General features: G+C 46.9%; 1 protein-coding gene across 9 annotated transcripts in view; it reads left to right on the forward strand.

Moving 5' to 3' along the window:
- LOC110499997 (liprin-alpha-2) overlaps nucleotides 1–17975 on the forward strand; it is a 219092-nt gene that overhangs the window by 148943 nt on the left and 52174 nt on the right. For 8 of the 9 annotated variants that reach the window (XR_005038557.1, XM_036957268.1, XM_036957276.1 and 5 more), the window contains exons 3-6: nucleotides 5625–5726; nucleotides 8190–8354; nucleotides 10766–10840; nucleotides 17722–17832. Coding sequence is in view for 8 of the 9 variants with exons in the window: in XM_036957268.1 (XP_036813163.1) it covers nucleotides 5625–5726; nucleotides 8190–8354; nucleotides 10766–10840; nucleotides 17722–17832 (453 nt within the window). In the remaining variant the exon portion in view is untranslated. The remainder of the gene's footprint in view (nucleotides 1–5624; nucleotides 5727–8189; nucleotides 8355–10765; nucleotides 10841–17721; nucleotides 17833–17975) is intronic. The other variant, XM_036957274.1, reaches the window with a different exon arrangement.

The following is a 17975-nucleotide window of genomic DNA, read 5'->3' on the forward strand; positions in this document are numbered from 1 at the left end:
AAGAGCAGTTGGTGGCCACGGAAGGAGTGTTGTATGGCATTGAAGCTCGTCTAGAGCAGTGGTTCTTAACCTTGTTGGAGGTACTGAACCCCACCAGTTTCATATGCGCATTCACCGAACCCTTCTTAATTGGAAAAATAAAATGATTTTTTCAAATTCAAAACAGGTATATATTTGACTGGTGCACAAAATGAAGCGTGCATCAACATCACTGTGTTCAAAGAACAAAATCATCAAAATCTAAGTGCGTGGCAATTGCTTGCTTCAGTTCCGCGGGTACAGAAATGTCTCCGATTCCAGAAACATCTTCGATCTTACTTACACAGTCGTCCAGCAGGGGAAAGGTTGCGAAGTTATTGTTCTCTGTTCGTCGTTTCCATGACGGTAGCCTTTTTTGAAAAGCCTTCAGGTTTTCCTCCACTTCGATGATGTTGACTCCACCGCCCTGCATCTTTTGATTGAGATGATTGAGAGCTGCGAAGATATCAGCCATGTACGCTAAAATGAGAATGAACTCAGAATTTTTGAAGCAATCTGCATGGCAATGTTGGTGCTCTTGCAAAAACAGGGCTAATTCCACATGCACGGCAAAAACATGATTCAGCACCTGTCCCCGGGATAACCACCGAACGTTAGAATGGTACAGAAGTACCTCGAATTCAGAGCCCATTTCTTTACACAGCTCACTGAAGATGCAATGCCGCAGAGTACTAGTTCGCACATAGTTCACGCATTCCACTACAATTTTTAATACTTCTGCCAGTTTTGGAGGCAAGGTTTTTGTTGCCAACGCATGCCTGTGCAGAATACAATGCGTAACAATGATGTGTGGTGCATCGGCTTTCACTAGCGCACCAAAACCAGACTTTCTTCCCAGCATGACTGGAGCTCCGTCCGAACAAACTGCAGAAACCATATCCCACGAAAGATTGTTGTCTTTGAAGAAGTCATCCACAAGTTTCTTCACATCGGCTGCCTTAGTTGTTGTTGTAAGAGGCTTACAAAATAAAAAATCATCCTTTATCACATCGTCTTTCACATAGCGCACAAATACAGCAAGCTGGCTTAGATTGGAAACGTCTGTGGTCTCGTCCAGTTGAAGGCTGAATTTTGCCGGGCTTGAAATCAGATCTGCAACTACTTGAGCCAAGATGTCGTTGCTCATGTCCTCTATTCTGTCGCTGATGGTGTCATTTGAAAGAGGAATTTGGGATAACTTAACTTCAGCCTCTTTTCCCAGCATGATATTCGCCATCTTCAACACAGCTGTGTGTTTCACCAATTGTGTGTGGTTTGCCCTGCTTTGCGATCAGGTAAGCAACTTCGTACGATGCTGTGAGGATCGGTTTGTTGATGTGTACAAAGCCGAGAACAGGCAGAGTAGCCTTTTCATCGAATTTGGCTCTCTTCACCTTGAATTCAGCGAGCGTTGTGTTCTTGTATTTTCCATCTCCATGCAGCTTAAGGAAGTTTTCTCTTAGTTTTGCCGGTGCTAGACTAGAATTGCTCAACTTGGCATTGCAAATCATGCAGTTAGGACGCTGACTCCCATCACGTTCCGTTATACATGTGAATCCATATTGTACATATTCGTCCGACCACTTTCTTTTTTTGCTCGACATAGTAAGTATGAAGGGATTAAAATATTAAGAAAGAAATCACAAGACGTACCATCACGACAGTCACAAGTCGAGCGATGTAGCGTGATCACATGCAGCCAATGATGGCCAAGCGGAGCGTGTCATCACGAATCATATGAATCGGATGAGTGTCTTGACCTCCGCCGAACCCCTGAGACTGACTCACCGAACCCCTGGGGTTCGATCGAACCCAGGTTAAGAACCACTGGTCTAGAGGGTTGTTAACACAGTGTCCAAAGAAGGGCCAGAAGTATACAGAATGGTGTCGTCTGCGTAGAGGTGTATCAGAGACTCACCAGCAGCAAGAGTGACATCATTGATGTATACAGAGAAGAGAGTCGGCCCAATAATTGAACCCTGTGGCACACCCCATAGAGACTGCCAGAGGCCCGGACAACAGGCCCTCCGATTTGACACACTGAACTCTATCAGAGAAGTAGTTGGTGAACCAGGTGAGGCAATCATTTGAGAAACCAAGGCTATCGAGTCTGCCGATGAGGATGTGTTAATTGACAGAGTCAAAAGCCTTGGCCAGGTCAATGAATACGGCTGCACAGTATTGTTTCTTATCGATGGAGGTTAAGATATCGTTCAGGACCTTGAGCGTGGCTGAGGTGCACCCATGACCAGCTCTGAAACCAGATTGCATAGCGGAGAAGGTGCAGTGGGATTAGAAATGGTCGGTAATCTGATTGTTGACTTGGCTTTCGAAGACCTTAGAAAGGCAGGGTAGGATAGATATAGGTCTGTAGCAGTTTGGGTCAAGAGTGTCCCCCCCTTTGAAGAGGGGGATGACCGCAGCTGCTTTCCAATCTTTGGGAATTTCAGACGACACGAAAGAGAGGTTGAACAGGCTAGTAATAGGGTTTGCAACAATTTCGGCAGATCATTTTAGAAAGAAAGGGTCCAGATTGTCTAGCCCGGCTGATTTGTAGGGGTCCAGATTTTACAGCTCTTTCAGAACATCAGCTGACTGGATTTGGGAGAAGGAGAAATGGGGAAGGCTTGGGCGAGTTGCTGTGGGGGGTACAGGGCAGTTGACCGGGGTAGGGGTAGCCAGGTGGAAAGCATGGCCAGCCGTAGAAAAATGCTTATTGAAATTATCAATTATAGTGGATTTATCGGTGGTGACAGAGTTTCCTACCCTCAGTGCAGTGGGCAGCTGGGAGGAGGTGTTCTTATTCTCCATGGACTTTACAGTGTCCCAGAACTTTTTTAAGTTTGTGTTGCTGGAAGCAAATTTCTGCTTGAAAAAGCTGACCTTGGCTTTTCTAACTGCCTGTGTATATTGGTTTCTAGCTTCCCTGAAAAGTTGCATATCACGGGGCTGTTCGATGCTAATGCAGAATGCCATAGGATGTTTTTGTGTTGGTTAAGGGCAGTCAGGTCTGGAGAGAACCAAGAGCTATATCTGTTCCTGGTTCTAAATTTCTTGAATGGGGCATGCTTATTTAAGATGGTGAGGAAGGCATTTTAAAAAAAATAACCAGGCATCCTCTACTGACGGGATGAGGTCAATTTCCTTCCAGGATACCCGGGCCAGGTCTATTAGAAAGGCCTGCTCGCTGAAGTGTTTCAGGGAGCGTTTGACAGTGATGAGTGGAGGTCGCTTGACCGCTGACCCACTACGGATGCAGGCAATGAGGCAGTGATCGCAGAGATCTTGGTTGAAAACAGCAGAGGTGTATTTAGAGGGCAAGCTGGTTAGGATGATATCTATGAGGGTGCCCGTGTTACGGCTTTGAGGTGGTACCTGGTAGGTTCATTGATAATTTGTGTGAGATTGAGGGCATCAAGCTTAGATTGTAGGATGGCTGGGGTGTTAAGCCTGTTCCAGTTTAGGTTACCTATCAGCACGAGCTCTGAAGATAGATCGGGGGCAATCAGTTCACATATGGTGTCCAGAGCACAGCTGGGGGCAGAGGGTGGTCTATAGGAGGCGGCAACGGTGAGAGACTTGTTTTTAGATAGTTGGATTTTTAAAAGTAGAAGTTAAAATTGTTTGGTTACAGACCTGAATAGTAGGACAGAACTCTTTAGGCTATCTCTGCAGTAGATTGCAACACCACCCCCACCCTTTAGCCGTTCTTGTGGTGGTCTCTCTGTGGTGGTCTCTCTGGCCTGTGAGCCTGTCTGTTTCATTGACCCTGAAGGACAACTTGGAGAAACAACGTAATTGTAACATAACTAAAGACTGTGCAGTTATATAAATAACTAGATTTAGTAAAATACCAATATGCCAGCATGCAATTTCATATCTGAAGGACTTTATAGAGCCCAATACAATACCCAGCAATAATTAGAGGGCCATTGCAGCACAGGAGTAAGAAAAATCTATGCATCTTAATGTGGTCTCATTGTCATTGAAGGGCAAGTTACATGCTCCCAATTCTCCCATCTCTAAACACACAGGCACAAAGGCTCACACACACACACACACACACACACACACCTTCCACATCTTCATCACCCCACTCTGAGCCCAGCCTCATGTTTGTTGATCGTTCACTTGTTATTGACATCTCAACTCACCTCGGAATCAAATCAAAACTTCAACCCCTCCTGACACTCAAAAGGCCCACAGCAGATACTAGTTTGCATGTTTTATATCCTCTACCTGGCCACTGTGCCCCCCTTCAAGACCTGTCGGCTCCCAATGTGTTTAATTTACGACAGGCTGAAGGTTTGAAGTCATGTCGATGTCAGTCATTCTGTCAAGGTTGTTTACCTAAATGTACCAACACCAGAGAATATAGTATATAGTAGAGTCTAGACAACACTTAGGGTGAGTGAGTAACAAATAGCACAGCAAATGGTTAGAGACGCCCACACTTCCCCCACAGTCTCCCCGGCCAGAGAGAGTGTTTTTGGGATAATGACGGGTCATATATTGGACCTGTGGACCTCGGTCCTGCGGGGGTAATTGGCCCATTCGTTCTGTGGCATTTAAATCCAGCCGTCAATTATCCATCTGCTGAGAGACGGATGGACGGGCACAGGCAGTTAGCTTTAGCTCTGCATGCTGTCTCTCTCTACTATCAGATAACACACACATCTATTCTGACTCCGTAAGGTTAGAGTTTAGGCACTCCTGCTTCAGTTGTCTGGATACCTGCTGTGTTGTTGTTGTTATATGACAGCATCTCACTAAGGAATACTTACAGAAGTTAGTTTGTGGCCAATTTAGCTGTACATTATTGTTCTATTTATTGAACGACTGAGATACTGACTCCCATCTTATTTCATAGGCTGTTACACTGACCAGTGGACAGTGACTGCCTTCCATGCTTGGTTTGTAATGCTGGCCTGTGCAGTGATTCTGCCACCACACTTCTTTTTGCTTCGTGCTGACAGTACAGTACAGTAGTCATGCTTAAGTCCACTATGGCCCGGTGCCCACTAGTCTCCTCGGGGGGCCAATCCTCTTACAGCCTGTGTGTAGAGATTACCATTAGCACATTCACCTTATATTCTCTGCCAAACCAAATTTTCACTTTTCCCAGAACCCACAGGTTTTAACCTGTTTTCGGTGGTGATGGTGGTGGTAGTCGTCTGGAAACACATCGTCAAAGTCTGGGATATCCACAGTAAGATCAGGGAGTCAGTTTGTCTAATTTAGCCTAAGGTGCAACCCAATGGGGAAAAGAAACATCAGGGAACCAGAACACCATCGATAACATAAAGGGATCATTATAGAAGGCTCTTTTCCCTTTGGATTGGACATGATTAACATAGTTTTTTTAAACTATGTCTGTGAACTGTGGGCTAGTCCATTGAGTATGACATGTGAGTGATGGGATGGGGTGGGGGGGCTTGTTTAATGACTGTCTCATATTTCCTAACGATATTGTGCGGTATGGATGCCAATGACATGGATGGCTTTGTGCGAACTGTTTTCTGGGTTGTGGTGATGAAGAGGAAGATGTATTGTGTGTTATGGATGGTGCTGTGATGCTGACCTCTATGTTCTGTGTTGCTGTACAGGAGTTTGCAGCCCTGACCAAGGAGCTGAACGTGTGCAGAGAGAACCTTCTGGAGAAGGAGGAGGAGATCTCTGAGCTCAAGGCCGAGAGGAACAACACCAGGGTACGTGGATAGGAGACACACACTCACTCATGCGCACGAGCAGACACAAGAACGCGCGTGCGCACACAGACACACATTTTTTCTGCCCAATTCTAACCTCATACATTGACCTGAACCAGAACAGCTCAGTCTATGGAGATCACATCAAATCAAATTTGCCACATGTGCCGATACAAGTGTAGACTTTACCGTGAAATGCTTACTTACGAGTCCTTAACCAACAGTGCAGTTCAAGAAGAAGAAAATATTTACCAAGTAGACTAAAATAAAAAGTACTAATAAAAGTAACACAATAAGAATTACAATAACGAGGCTATATACAGGGGGCTCCGGTACCTAGTCAGTGTGCAGGGGTACAGGCTAGTTGAGGTAATCTGTACATGTAGATGGGGTCAAAGTGACTATGCATAGGTAACAACCAAACAATGTTTTCATCTGTTGACGCGGTTGACTGGTCATCTGTAACATAGGTCAATGGAACCGGTAGCCTGCATTTCCCCAGGGGACAGATTTGGACCCCATATACATTAGAGCTACCTCTGAATTGCATTTCCGATTAATACCCTTTCATTAAGCAGAGAAACCAAACTCTTCTATTGACAGATAAGGCTGCTCTTTTCCCACCAGGCTGTATAATGGGAAACTCACATAGTCACACCGCCATTTTAGTGTCACTGCTCTGCCAGAGAGAGAGAGAGAGAGAGATGGAATTTAGTCTCTCTCTTCATTATCACCTTGAATTCTATGCATAGCGATTATGAGGCAGACTTTTAATATATCAGCTTTTTTTTGTTGTAAAGGTTTTAAAGTTCATAATTAAATCTTTGAAGCCAGGTGCATGCAATCAGTGGGTTGGAGGGCTGACAACAGAATAGAGGATGATGTACCTCTAGGTTTTAGGCCTCAACACTGTAAGCTGGATAAACCATGCAGTGTAGAAGCATGATAAGAGAGAAATTAAATTCATAGAGAGAGGAGGAGAGAGAGTGTGTGTGTAGGTATAGGTTATAGAGAGAGGATGAGGAAGAGAGGGTGTGTAGGTTATAGAGAGAGGAGGAGGAGACGGTGTGTGTAGGTGTAGGTTATAGAGAGAGGAGGAGGAGACGATGTGTGTAGGTGTAGGTTATAGAGAGAGGAGGAGGAGGAGAGGGTGTGTGTAGGTTATAGAGAGAGGAGGAGGAGAGGGTGTGTGCAGGTGTAGGTTATAGAGAGAGGAGGAGGAGAGGGTGTGTGTAGGTTATAGAGAGAGGAGGAGGAGAGGGTGTGTGCAGGTGTAGGTTATAGAGAGAGGAGGAGGAGGATAGGGTGTGCAGGTATAGGTTATAGAGAGAGGATGAGGAAGAGAGGGTGTGTGTAGGTGTAGGTTATAGAGAGAGGAGGAGGAGAAGGGGGAGAGGGTGTGTGTAGGTGTAGGTTATAGAGAGAGGAGGAGGAGAAGGAGGAGAGGGTGTGTGTAGGTGTAGGTTATAGAGAGAGGAGGAGGAGACGGTGTGTGTAGGTATAGGTTATAGAGAGAGGAGGAGGAGGAGAGGGTGTGTGTAGGTGTAGGTTATAGAGAGAGGAGGAGGAGATGGTGTGTGTAGGTGTAGGTTATAGAGAGAGGAGGAGGAGAAGGAGGAGAGGGTGTGTGTAGGTGTAGGTTATAGAGAGAGGAGGAGGAGAGGGTGTGTGTAGGTATAGGTTATAGAGAGAGGAGGAGGAGACGATGTGTGTAGGTGTAGGTTATAGAGAGAGGAGGAGGAGACGGTGTGTGTAGGTGTAGGTTATAGAGAGAGGAGGAGGAGACGGTGTGTGTAGGTGTAGGTTATAGAGAGAGGAGGAGGAGAGGGTGCCCCCTACTCCCAGTGGACTCATCTCCTCTCTTTGTGCTGCTGGAAGTTGTCTCCCCAACACTTTCCGCTGAGAATGGATTCGGCACGCCGCCTACACCAGCCTGGCACAGTAACAACATTACCATCTATTTTGTGGGCAGTCCAGAGAGTTTTCATTGGTTTTGAGTGCCTTTATTGTTCCGAGTGCCATAATTGTTTTTCGTATGTCTCGTGTTATTCCACTTAAGGTTTATTCCCCCCCCACCACCACCCCCTCCGACCAAAAGTTGGAAAATTAAATTAAATTACTAAATTGAGAAGATCTCGTTGGTTACTTTGATTTCTTTTCATTGCGGTTAATCAGGGTGGATATAAATAATGTATTTGGAGAATCACATGAAGACCAGTAACCTTGTGTGGTTGGTATATTACAGTCCAGTGGTCCGGCCACTACAGGTTGACATTTAGAATCATATCACTACATCTTCTCTGGTGCCAGGATAACTGATGATGCAGACAATTCCAGTAATAGCGCTGATGATGATGTCAATTTTGCAGATGAGGCAGATAGCCTTTATGATAATGATGCAGATAGGGATGATGATGATGATTATATTAGCACTAATTTCTGTCCCTATGTCTGTCTCTATAGTTGCTTCTGGAGCATCTGGAGTGCCTGGTGTCCAGGCATGAGCGGTCACTACGTATGACTGTGGTCAAGCGGCAGGCCCAGTCCCCCTCAGGCGTGTCCAGTGAGGTGGAGGTCCTCAAAGCGCTCAAGTCCCTGTTCGAGCATCACAAAGCTCTAGACGAGAAGGTAAGACCATACATTAGATTTGTATGCACAGTAGCTATTCTTGGTAGAAGGGATTCTTCAATTGATGGTACAGTATATTTGACTGAAGACAGTACATACTGTATGGAGAGGCATTGTTAACACAGTGCCATCTTGGTATTGAATATTCTTTGTTTTGGCACAAGTCACAACCACAACCGCCTGCCCTCCCACTGGCCCCAGCCCCAGCCTCTGCCCTCCCACTGGTCCCAGCCCCAGCCTCTGCTCTCCCTCAGGCCCCACCCCCAGCCTCTGCTCTCCCTCAGGCCCCACCCCCAGCCTATGCTCTCCCTCAGGCCCCAGCCCCAGCCTCTGCCCTCCCACTGGCCCCAGCCCCAGCCTCTGCTCTCCCACTGGCCCCAGCCTCTGCCCTCCCACTGGCCCCAGCCTCTGCCCTCCCACTGGTCCCAGCCTCTGCCCTCCCACTGGCCCCAGCCCCAGTCTCTGCCCTCCCACTGCCCCCAGCCTCTGCCCTCCCACTGGCCCCAGCCCCAGCCTCTGCCCTCCCACTGGCCCCAGCCTCTGCCCTCCCACTGCCCCCAGCCTCTGCCCTCCCACTGGCCCCAGCCCCAGCCTCTGCTCTCCCACTGGCCCCAGCCCCAGCCTCTGCTCTGCCTCAGGCCTGTTGATTGATGGCCTCAGCCCCAGCCTCTGCCCTCCCACTGGCCCCAGCCCCAGCCTCTGCTCTCCCACTGGCCCCAGCCCCAGCCTCTGCTCTGCCTCAGGCCTGTTGATTGATGGCCTCAGCCCGAGCCTCTGCCCTCCCACTGGCCCCAGCCTCTGCTCTCCCACTTGCCCCAGCCCCAGCCTCTGCCCTCCCACTGGCCCCAGCCTCTGCTCTCCCACTGGCCCCAGCCCCAGCCTCTGCTCTCCCACTGGCCCCAGCCCCAGCCTCTGCTCTCCCACTGGCCCCAGCCCCAGCCTCTGCCCTCCCACTGGCCCCAGCCCCAGCCTCTGCTCTCCCACTGGCCCCCAGCCTCTGCTCTGCCTGTTGATTGATGGCCTCAGCCCCAGCCTCTGCTCTCCCACTGGCCCCAGCCCCAGCCTCTGCTCTGCCTCAGGCCTGTTGATTGATGGCCTCAGCCCCAGCCTCTGCTCTGCCTGTTGATTGATGGCCTCAGCCCCAGCCTCTGCTCTCCCACTGGCCCCAGCCTCTGCTCTGCCTCAGGCCTGTTGATTGATGGCCTCAGCCCCAGCCTCTGCTCTCCCACTGGCCCCAGCCCCAGCCTCTGCCCTCCCACTGGCCCCCAGCCTCTGCTCTGCCTGTTGATTGATGGCCTCAGCCCCAGCCTCTGCTCTCCCACTGGCCCCAGCCCCAGCCTCTGCTCTGCCTCAGGCCTGTTGATTGATGGCCTCAGCCCCAGCCTCTGCTCTCCCACTGGCCCCAGCCCCAGCCTCTGCTCTCCCACTGGCCCCAGCCCCAGCCTCTGCTCTCCCACTGGCCCCAGCCTCTGCTCTGCCTCAGGCCTGTTGATTGATGGCCCCAGCCCCAGCCTCTGCTCTGCCTCAGGCCTGTTGATTGATGACCTCAGCCCCAGCCTCTGCTCTGCCTCAGGCCTGTTGATTGATGGCCTCAGCCCTCTGTAAGATGTCACGCCGGCTGCTGTAATCTAGTCAACCCTCCACAACAGACCCTATCATTTATAACGCGTCTCTCCAGGCCGCTGGACTAGGGAATAAAAGGCTTTTTTGATTCACGGGATGTTTTCTGCTCTGCAACGATCTGTCTGTGTGTTGCTGGGCTGTCCCGAGGAGTGGAGGGGAGGGAGGGGGAATGACTGCCCTGTAATCCAGGCTCAGCCTCCTCAGAGAGGCCTTCATCCTAGCGGGCCACAGCCCCGGCCATGGAGCACCACAGAGCTCACCAGTAAATGCTCCGTCAGTAGCATGACAAATACCTGAACGTGGTACATAGAGGAAGGCAGAGTAAGTCATACATTCACCCCCTTTGAGGAGGGGAGAAGAGGAGGAGGAGGAGGAGGAGTAGGGATGGGGAGGAGGGAGGGAGGGAAAGCTGCTCCCAGCAACTGATGCTAAAAAGCAATAAAAGCAGATACCCCTGGACAGAAGCTCAGGCCTGCCTTCAAGGCCAAGACAGAAGTGTTACTGTTGGGCTGAAGGCTGAGGGAGAGAGGGAACAGCGGCTTGCTCTCTCGCGGGAACATGGTATATCATGTCAACCCCGGGTTAAGGTGGGATGGTGGGTTGGTGGGGAGAGATAAATAGGCATATCTCACTGTTGTCTCCAACACTATCCATGCTATTTATCTGAGAGCTCAAAACCACACGTCTACTACCATTAACTGCTAGAGCAGAGCTCCATGGTAAGGTCCTACCAGAGGTTGTGTACAGTAACGCACTCATGGCGGGTTGTTGTGTTTTGTTTTCCTCAGGTGAGGGAGAGACTGCGGGTGTCGCTAGAGAGGGTCTCTGCATTGGAGGAGGAGCTAACATCAGCCAACCAGGAGGTGAGAAACGTGTCACAGCATCATTTTCACAGGCACTCTGACTGTTTTTGTCAACCTTCAAAGCAGTCTGATGTTGACAGTTCGACTTAGGAGGACTCCTATTCAGGGGCTAGTCATTCTGTCTTAAGATGGAGTGCGGTGTGTGATGGGGTGAAGTATGGCGTTGACAGATGAGAGCTGGCCCGTGGCGTTAGCAGGGTGGCGTAACGCCTCTGCCCCCCATTCTCTCTCTGCCATTCTCTGCCAGGGCAGATGGTCATGTTCCAGCTGAGAGGAGCCCTCAGACTGGCGCTCTACCGGAGCCAAATTAACCACTCTGCACTGCCAGAGGGAGAGAGGGGTGGGGGGGGGGAGAGAGAGATTTAAAATGCTGCTCTACCAACCAAACAGACCTTAGGAGGTGAGATGAAACCCTGGTCAAAGACTGATCTGCCCTGGGTATAGAAAACAAGTAAAGCTAGGGATGGAGTGAGGGGATGAGAGGAGAGAGAGGTTATAAGGCGCCGTGAGATGGCGATATCTTTCACTTTGAGTTAGCCTAGTATTACCAGATGGATGACCGCTCCTGTATCCGTGTAGCGAATCATTTCGCGAGATCAGGCAGGTGTATGAGGCTAAGTTTGAGCCATAGACATGCAGTGTAAAGTGCATCTCATTTACTTAACCAAGTACAGTGTTACGCCTCAGCAGATATTTCACTGAGTCGAGACATAGGTCTTTATTTGATTAAATAGTGTGACTATACTTCATTTGACTACAGTGGATACATGGTTAACTTTCCCGCTGTGTCATGGTGAGACAGTCATCTGAGTGAGTGGGTGTTGAGGCCCGGTGATGGAGGCTGTGGTTAAATAAGCACTGCTGAATAGAAACATCCACACTTCCACACGTCAGAGCCTCCGGGGAGGACGTTGGGTTCCAGTGGCTGCCTGCACCAGCTCCAGACTGTTAATTGATTTGGGATGGAGATCTGCCTCGAGTCATTCTCCTCTGGGGCTCCAGTCTGCAGATAACACCACATGCAATCCAGGAGCCTCCCATAGGGAGCTGCACTGCCTGATGACATAGATGACCTTCGACCTCTCAGTCTCAGGTGTTTAAGTGGTCCAGATTTGACCTCTCAGTCTCAGGTGTTTAAGTGGTCCAGATTTGACCTCTCAGTCTCAGGTGTTTAAGTGGTCCAGATTTGACCTCTCAGTCTCAGGTGTTTAAGTGGTCCAGATTTGACCTCTCAGTGTCAGGTGTTTAAGTGGTCCAGATTTGACCTCTCAGTCTCAGGTGTTTAAGTGGTCCAGATTTGACCTCTCAGTGTCAGGTGTTTAAGTGGTCCAGATTAGAGGTCGACCGATTAATCGAAATGGCTGATTAATTAGGGCCGATTTCAAGTTTTCGGAAATCGTTATTTTTGGACACCGATTTTGTTGATTAAAAAACAAATATATATATATATATATATATATATATATATATATATATATATTATTTGATTTTTGTACAACTTTATTTAACGAGGCAAGTCAGTTAAGAACACATTCTTATTTTCAATGACGGCCTAGGAAAGGTGGGTTAACTGCCTTGTTCGGGGGCAGAATGACAGATTTTTACCTTGTCAGCTCAGGGATTCAATCTTGCAACCTTACGGTTAACTAGTCCAACGCTCTAACCACCTGCCTCACGAGGAGCCTGCCTGTTACGCGAATGCAGTAAGAAGCCAAGGCAAGTTGCTAGCTAGCATTAAACTTATAAAAAACAATCAATCATAATCACTAGTTATAACTACACATGGTTGATGATATTACTAGTTTATCTAGCGTGTCCTGCGTTGCGTTGCATATAATCGATGCGGTGCGTATTCGTGAAAAAGGACTGTCGTTGCTCCAACGTGTACCTAACCATGAACATCAATGCCTTTCTTAAAATCAATACACAGAAGTATATATTTTTAAACCTGCATATTTAGCTAAAAGAAATCCAGGTTAGCAGGCAATATTAACCAGGTGAAATTGTGTCACTTCTCTTGCGTTCATTGCACGCAGAGTCAGGGTATATGCAACAGTTTGGGCCGCCTGGCTCATTGCGAACTAATTTGGTTGTGCAATGTAACAGCAATATTACTAATTTGCCAAAATTGTACGTAATTATGACATAACATTGAAGGTTGTACAATGTAACAGCAATATTTAAACTTAGGGATGCCATCCGTTAGATAAAATACTGAACGGTTCCGTATTTCACTGAAAGAATAAATGTTTTGTTTTGGAAATGATAGTTTCCGGATTCTACCATATTAATGACCTAAGGCTCGTATTTCTGTGTGTTATTATGTTATAATTAAGTCTATGATTTGATAGAGCAGTCTGACTGAGCGATGGTAGACAGCAGCAGGCTCATAAGCATTCATTCAAACAGCACTTTAGTGCGTTTTGCCAGCAGCTCTTCGCAATGCTTCAAGCATTGCGCTGGTGTAACCGATGTGAAATGGCTAGCTAGTTAGTTTCAAACGTCACTCGCTCTGAGACTTGGAGTAGTTGTTCCCCTTGCTCTGCATGGGTAACGCTGCTTCGAGGGTGGCTGTTGTCGATGTGTTCCTGGTTCGAGCCCAGGTAGCGGCGAGGAGAGGGATGGAAGCTACACTGTTACACTGGCAATACTAAAGTGCCTATAAGAACATCCAATAGTCAAAGGTATATGAAATACAAATAGAGAGAAATAGTCCTATAATTCCTATAATAACTACAACCTAAAACTTCTTACCTGGGACTCATGTTAAAAGGAACCACCGGCTTTCATATGTTCTCATGTTCTGAGCAAGGAACTTAAACGTTAGCTTTCTTACATGGCACATATTGCACTTTTGCTTTCTTCTCCAACACTTTGTTTTTGCATTATTTAAACCAAATTGAACATGTTTCATTATTTACTTGAGGCTAAATTAATTTTATTGATGTATTATATTAAGTTAAAATAAGTGTTCATTCAGTATTGTAGTAATTGTCATTATTACAAATAAATAAATAAATATCGACTTTTTTGGTCCTCCAATAATCGGTATCGGTATCAGCGTTGAAAAATCATAATCGGTCGACCTCTAGTCCAGATTTGACCTCTCAATCTCAGATGGTTAAGTGGTCAAGATTTGATTTATATTGTGCGTACTCTCTCAGAGCTGATTTATTTATGATGTTTCAATTTAGAGTTAAATAAATAGTGCAGTTGTTTTAAATACAGACCCGGCTCACATAAATGGAATGGGAGTAGATTCTGTAGAATGTGTCAGGAGGTTGATGAATTCCCCGCAAAACCTCTGGGGCCTCTGGGCTTGGTCCCCCGCCAAGGGACCAATCAAACCTGCATAAGATCCTACAAAGGCCGCTGGGAGAGAGAGAGAGACTGAAACTTCTGTTACTCTATGTTATCCGGTCTCTCTTATTCATTTCCTGGTTGGAATTCTAGAGGGTATCCCCAAGGTGTCACCCACTCTATACAATGAAAAATGAACTGGTGCTATAAAATTCAAGCCAACAGGTTTCCAGTGTTTGTGTGTGTGTGTGCACGTGTGCCTGTCTGTGTGACTGATCTTAATTCAGAGCCATTGCCGCATATAGCAACCTGCTCCAGGCCCTCGGCTCCACCAAATCAATCTTGTACACCGAGAGATTTCACGTCACCTTCCTGTCCAATCTCCTTTTGCTCCTTCACACTAAAACAGACAATTACTTATCGGAGAGGTGGAGACGAAGGAAGTCAGGAAATGATGTCTCCTAGTGTCTCCTGGTGTCTCTGATGTCTGCTAGTGTCTCCTGGTGTCTCCTGGTGACTCTGGTGTCTCCTGGTGTCTCTTATGTCTCCTCGTGTCTCTGGTGTCTCGTGGTGTCTCCTGATGTCTCCTGATGTCTCGTGGTGTCTTGGATGTCTCCTGTTGTCTCTGGTGTCTCTTGATGTCTCTGGTGTCTCTTGATGTCTCCGGTGTCTCTTGATGTCTCTGGTGTCTCTGGTGTCTCCTGGTGTCTCTTGATGTCTCTGGTGTCTCCTGGTGTCTCTGATGTCTATTGGTGTCTCCGATGTCTCCTTGTGTCTCTGATGTTTTCTGGGCTTTGATGAGATGAGATGAACTAATACTACATCAAAGGGAAAGATGGCCACTTTCAATTTGCTTCTGTAAACATTTTTCTAATTTGAGAGCAACCACAGCCACAGCAGCAAGGCTCAGTCTATCATTTGTTATCCTGGGTGTCTGTCGGGAGGAGGTGTGTGTGTGTGTGTGTGTGCGTGTGCGTGTGTGCACCCCTTATGTCGAGAGCCAACCGTTTGATCTCTGTACCTGAAAAATGATAGACGCTCCCCAACGTGCCAGCCAAAACATAAGAAGGTGTAATTGCACCCCTCATTAAAAGAATGGAAAGAGAGAGAGAGGCAGCAATATGCAACAGCAAGCAAATCCACTGTCTGTGGATGAAATCTCAAACCCTGTGTTAGGATGTTGTCGAGGCTTAATGTAAAGGGAATCCTCCATTGTAATTGTGGAATAATCCCTCCCTGCCCTTTGCCCTCTTAGAATGAAAATAATGTAATACTTGCGTCTAGTGAGTGCCTCCATCTGTGCTGTAAAAAGTGGTGTTTTATAGTTGTATAGCTATAAGGCTATTGATGACCAGTGTCAGAGGCAGTTGTGTTGCATTTTCACATCAATCATTGTTTATTGATATTGGTGTCATTGAATGCCCTCTAAGTCTTGAACGCAGCTCAACTGGAGCGGTTGGTGAAACACTTGGCAACCGTATTGGATTCTCTCACTGTTGTTTTATTGTGATGTCATCGCCTCCTTCTGAGAAATGTAATTATGTCGGTCTCTCCAGGGTGCAGACACAGCCAAGTCATAGATCTGGGATTCCCACAAATGGGAAGTGTCCAACAAATATTCAGGCTTAACTTATTTATTGTAGACAGAGATGGCATTCCAATAGCAGTAATACTGATATACTGTGTGGCTTTTACTGATCAGGACTGGAGGGCCCTATTGCAGCACTGCCTCAGTCAGTACAGTAATATGATGTATTGCCATGTTTAGCAAAATACACTGTTATACAGTAGATTCATGACTGTCATAGGCTGCTACATTATCCTTCCTGGATTGTTCTCTCAATCATTGCCGTCATAATATTGCCGTCTTGTCACGCCCTGGCCATAGAGAGGCTTTTTATTCTCTATTTTGGTTAGGCCAGTGTGTGACTAGGGTGGGCATTCTATGTTCTTTTTTCTATGTTTTTGTATTTCTTTGTTTTTGGCCCGGTATGGTTCTCAATCAGGGACAGCTGTCTGTCGTTGTCTCTGATTGAGAACCATACTTAGGTAGCCTTTTCCCACCTGTGTTTGTGGGTAGTTGCTTTCTGTTTTTGTGTCTGCACCAGACAGAACTGTTTCGGTCGTTCTCTTTGTTGTTTTGTCATTCAGTGTTCTGTTCTATTAAATAATGATCAACACGTACCACGCTGCACCTTGGTCCTCGCCTTCTTCCACCAACAGTCGTTACACGTCTCCGATGGGGGGGAAAAAGGTTGGCTTGTTTCCTAAATCCAGATGAAATCCTGAGATTAAAGCCTAAAATAACCTGTGATCACTGGTAATAGCAGCATGCTGTCATTTTATTCACACTTCCATATCCTGTCTGTCTCCCAACTGGGTCTGTTCTTTATGGTAAATCTGGCGACGTCTGTGCTCATGATTACATAATAATGGATAGTGAGCAGACTAATATTTGACTGTGTACTGGATGACAGGCTACAGGTATTTATGTCACTGACATGGTGCATCTCTCTACTGTAGTTGTCATACAGTGATATCACGGCTTTTCTACAAATATTTTCAAACACAAAAATATGACAGTTATGCAAAAACTAAAATATGGTTAGCACATCATAAAACAATGACGGTCTTCTCCTAGTTTCAAGGTCTGGGAGGTTTCCCTGGAACTGACTTGTGAAGGCTGACCCTACAGGCATCATGTAGTCTCCCTGGTATTGCTGTCACTTGTGTTTAGTGATGGTGTAAAATGGCGTTAGAAGTGAGGGGGCTCCATAAAGGAATACATACCATGCTGTTTGTGCTGTCCAAGAATAGGTTGTAGTCCAACAATTTGGACAATTATAGCTGTGTCTCTACCCGGCTATTTCCCCCCCTTCCTCCCCCTCAGAAAGTCCGAATCAGCTGTCCCTGTCAGGGGAATCCTCAATATGCTTTTCATGTCACTGGTTTGTAGCCCCTGGCAACGTGATTAAGAGTGAACACCAGATTCTTCAGGAGAGAGAGAGGACGGGTTCGCTGAACAAGATAATCATAGTGATCACGTTAATACCTAGACATAATATGACATAGCTGGCAGCGTAATGTTCCAGAAATTCCTACACAAACTGTAACAGTAGGAAATAACCTGTTAGCGGTCATTGAGTAAATATTTAGGTTGTTTGTGTTTTGAAAAGTGAATGAGATCCTGACCCTTGACCTTAATACATTTGCACATCAGTTGTATTCCCCTCAGGCACTGACAGGACAGCCCCATGCCTGGCTGGAGCTGACAATTGTGTGTGTGCGCGTATCTGTGTGTGTGTGTGTGTGTGTGTGTATGCACATGTGCCTGCATGTGTGATTGACAGCTAGGCTGATCTCTGCTGTGTATTGTTATTCTAGACCTGTGTATTAATCTCTGTCCTGTGTCCCTCTCTGTTTATTGTTATTTTAGACCTGTGTATTAATCTCTGTCCTGTGTGTCCCTTTCTGTGTATTGTTATTCTAGACCTGTGTATTAATCTCTGTCCTGTGTCCCTCTCTGTTTATTGTTATTTTAGACCTGTGTATTAATCTCTGTCCTGTGTCCCTCTCTGCAGATTGTGGCCTTACGGGAGCAGAATGCCCACATCCAGAGGAAGGTGGCGTCAGGGGACGGGTCAGAGGACATGCTGGAGGGCACTGATGCCAGCCAGAAGGTACATAGCAAGGTGGGCGTTCATTGCGTTTGCTGTCCTTCTTTTTCTCTGTCAATATCCACAGCTTTTTATTGTTGATTATTTATCTCATGTGTTACTATCATTACGTTGACAGGGCTAACACTCAACATTTCAGTTTTCACATCAACGTAAAC

This window comes from Oncorhynchus mykiss, chromosome 21 (assembly GCF_013265735.2).
Source record: "Oncorhynchus mykiss isolate Arlee chromosome 21, USDA_OmykA_1.1, whole genome shotgun sequence".
Classification (NCBI taxonomy): Eukaryota; Metazoa; Chordata; class Actinopteri; order Salmoniformes; family Salmonidae; genus Oncorhynchus; species Oncorhynchus mykiss.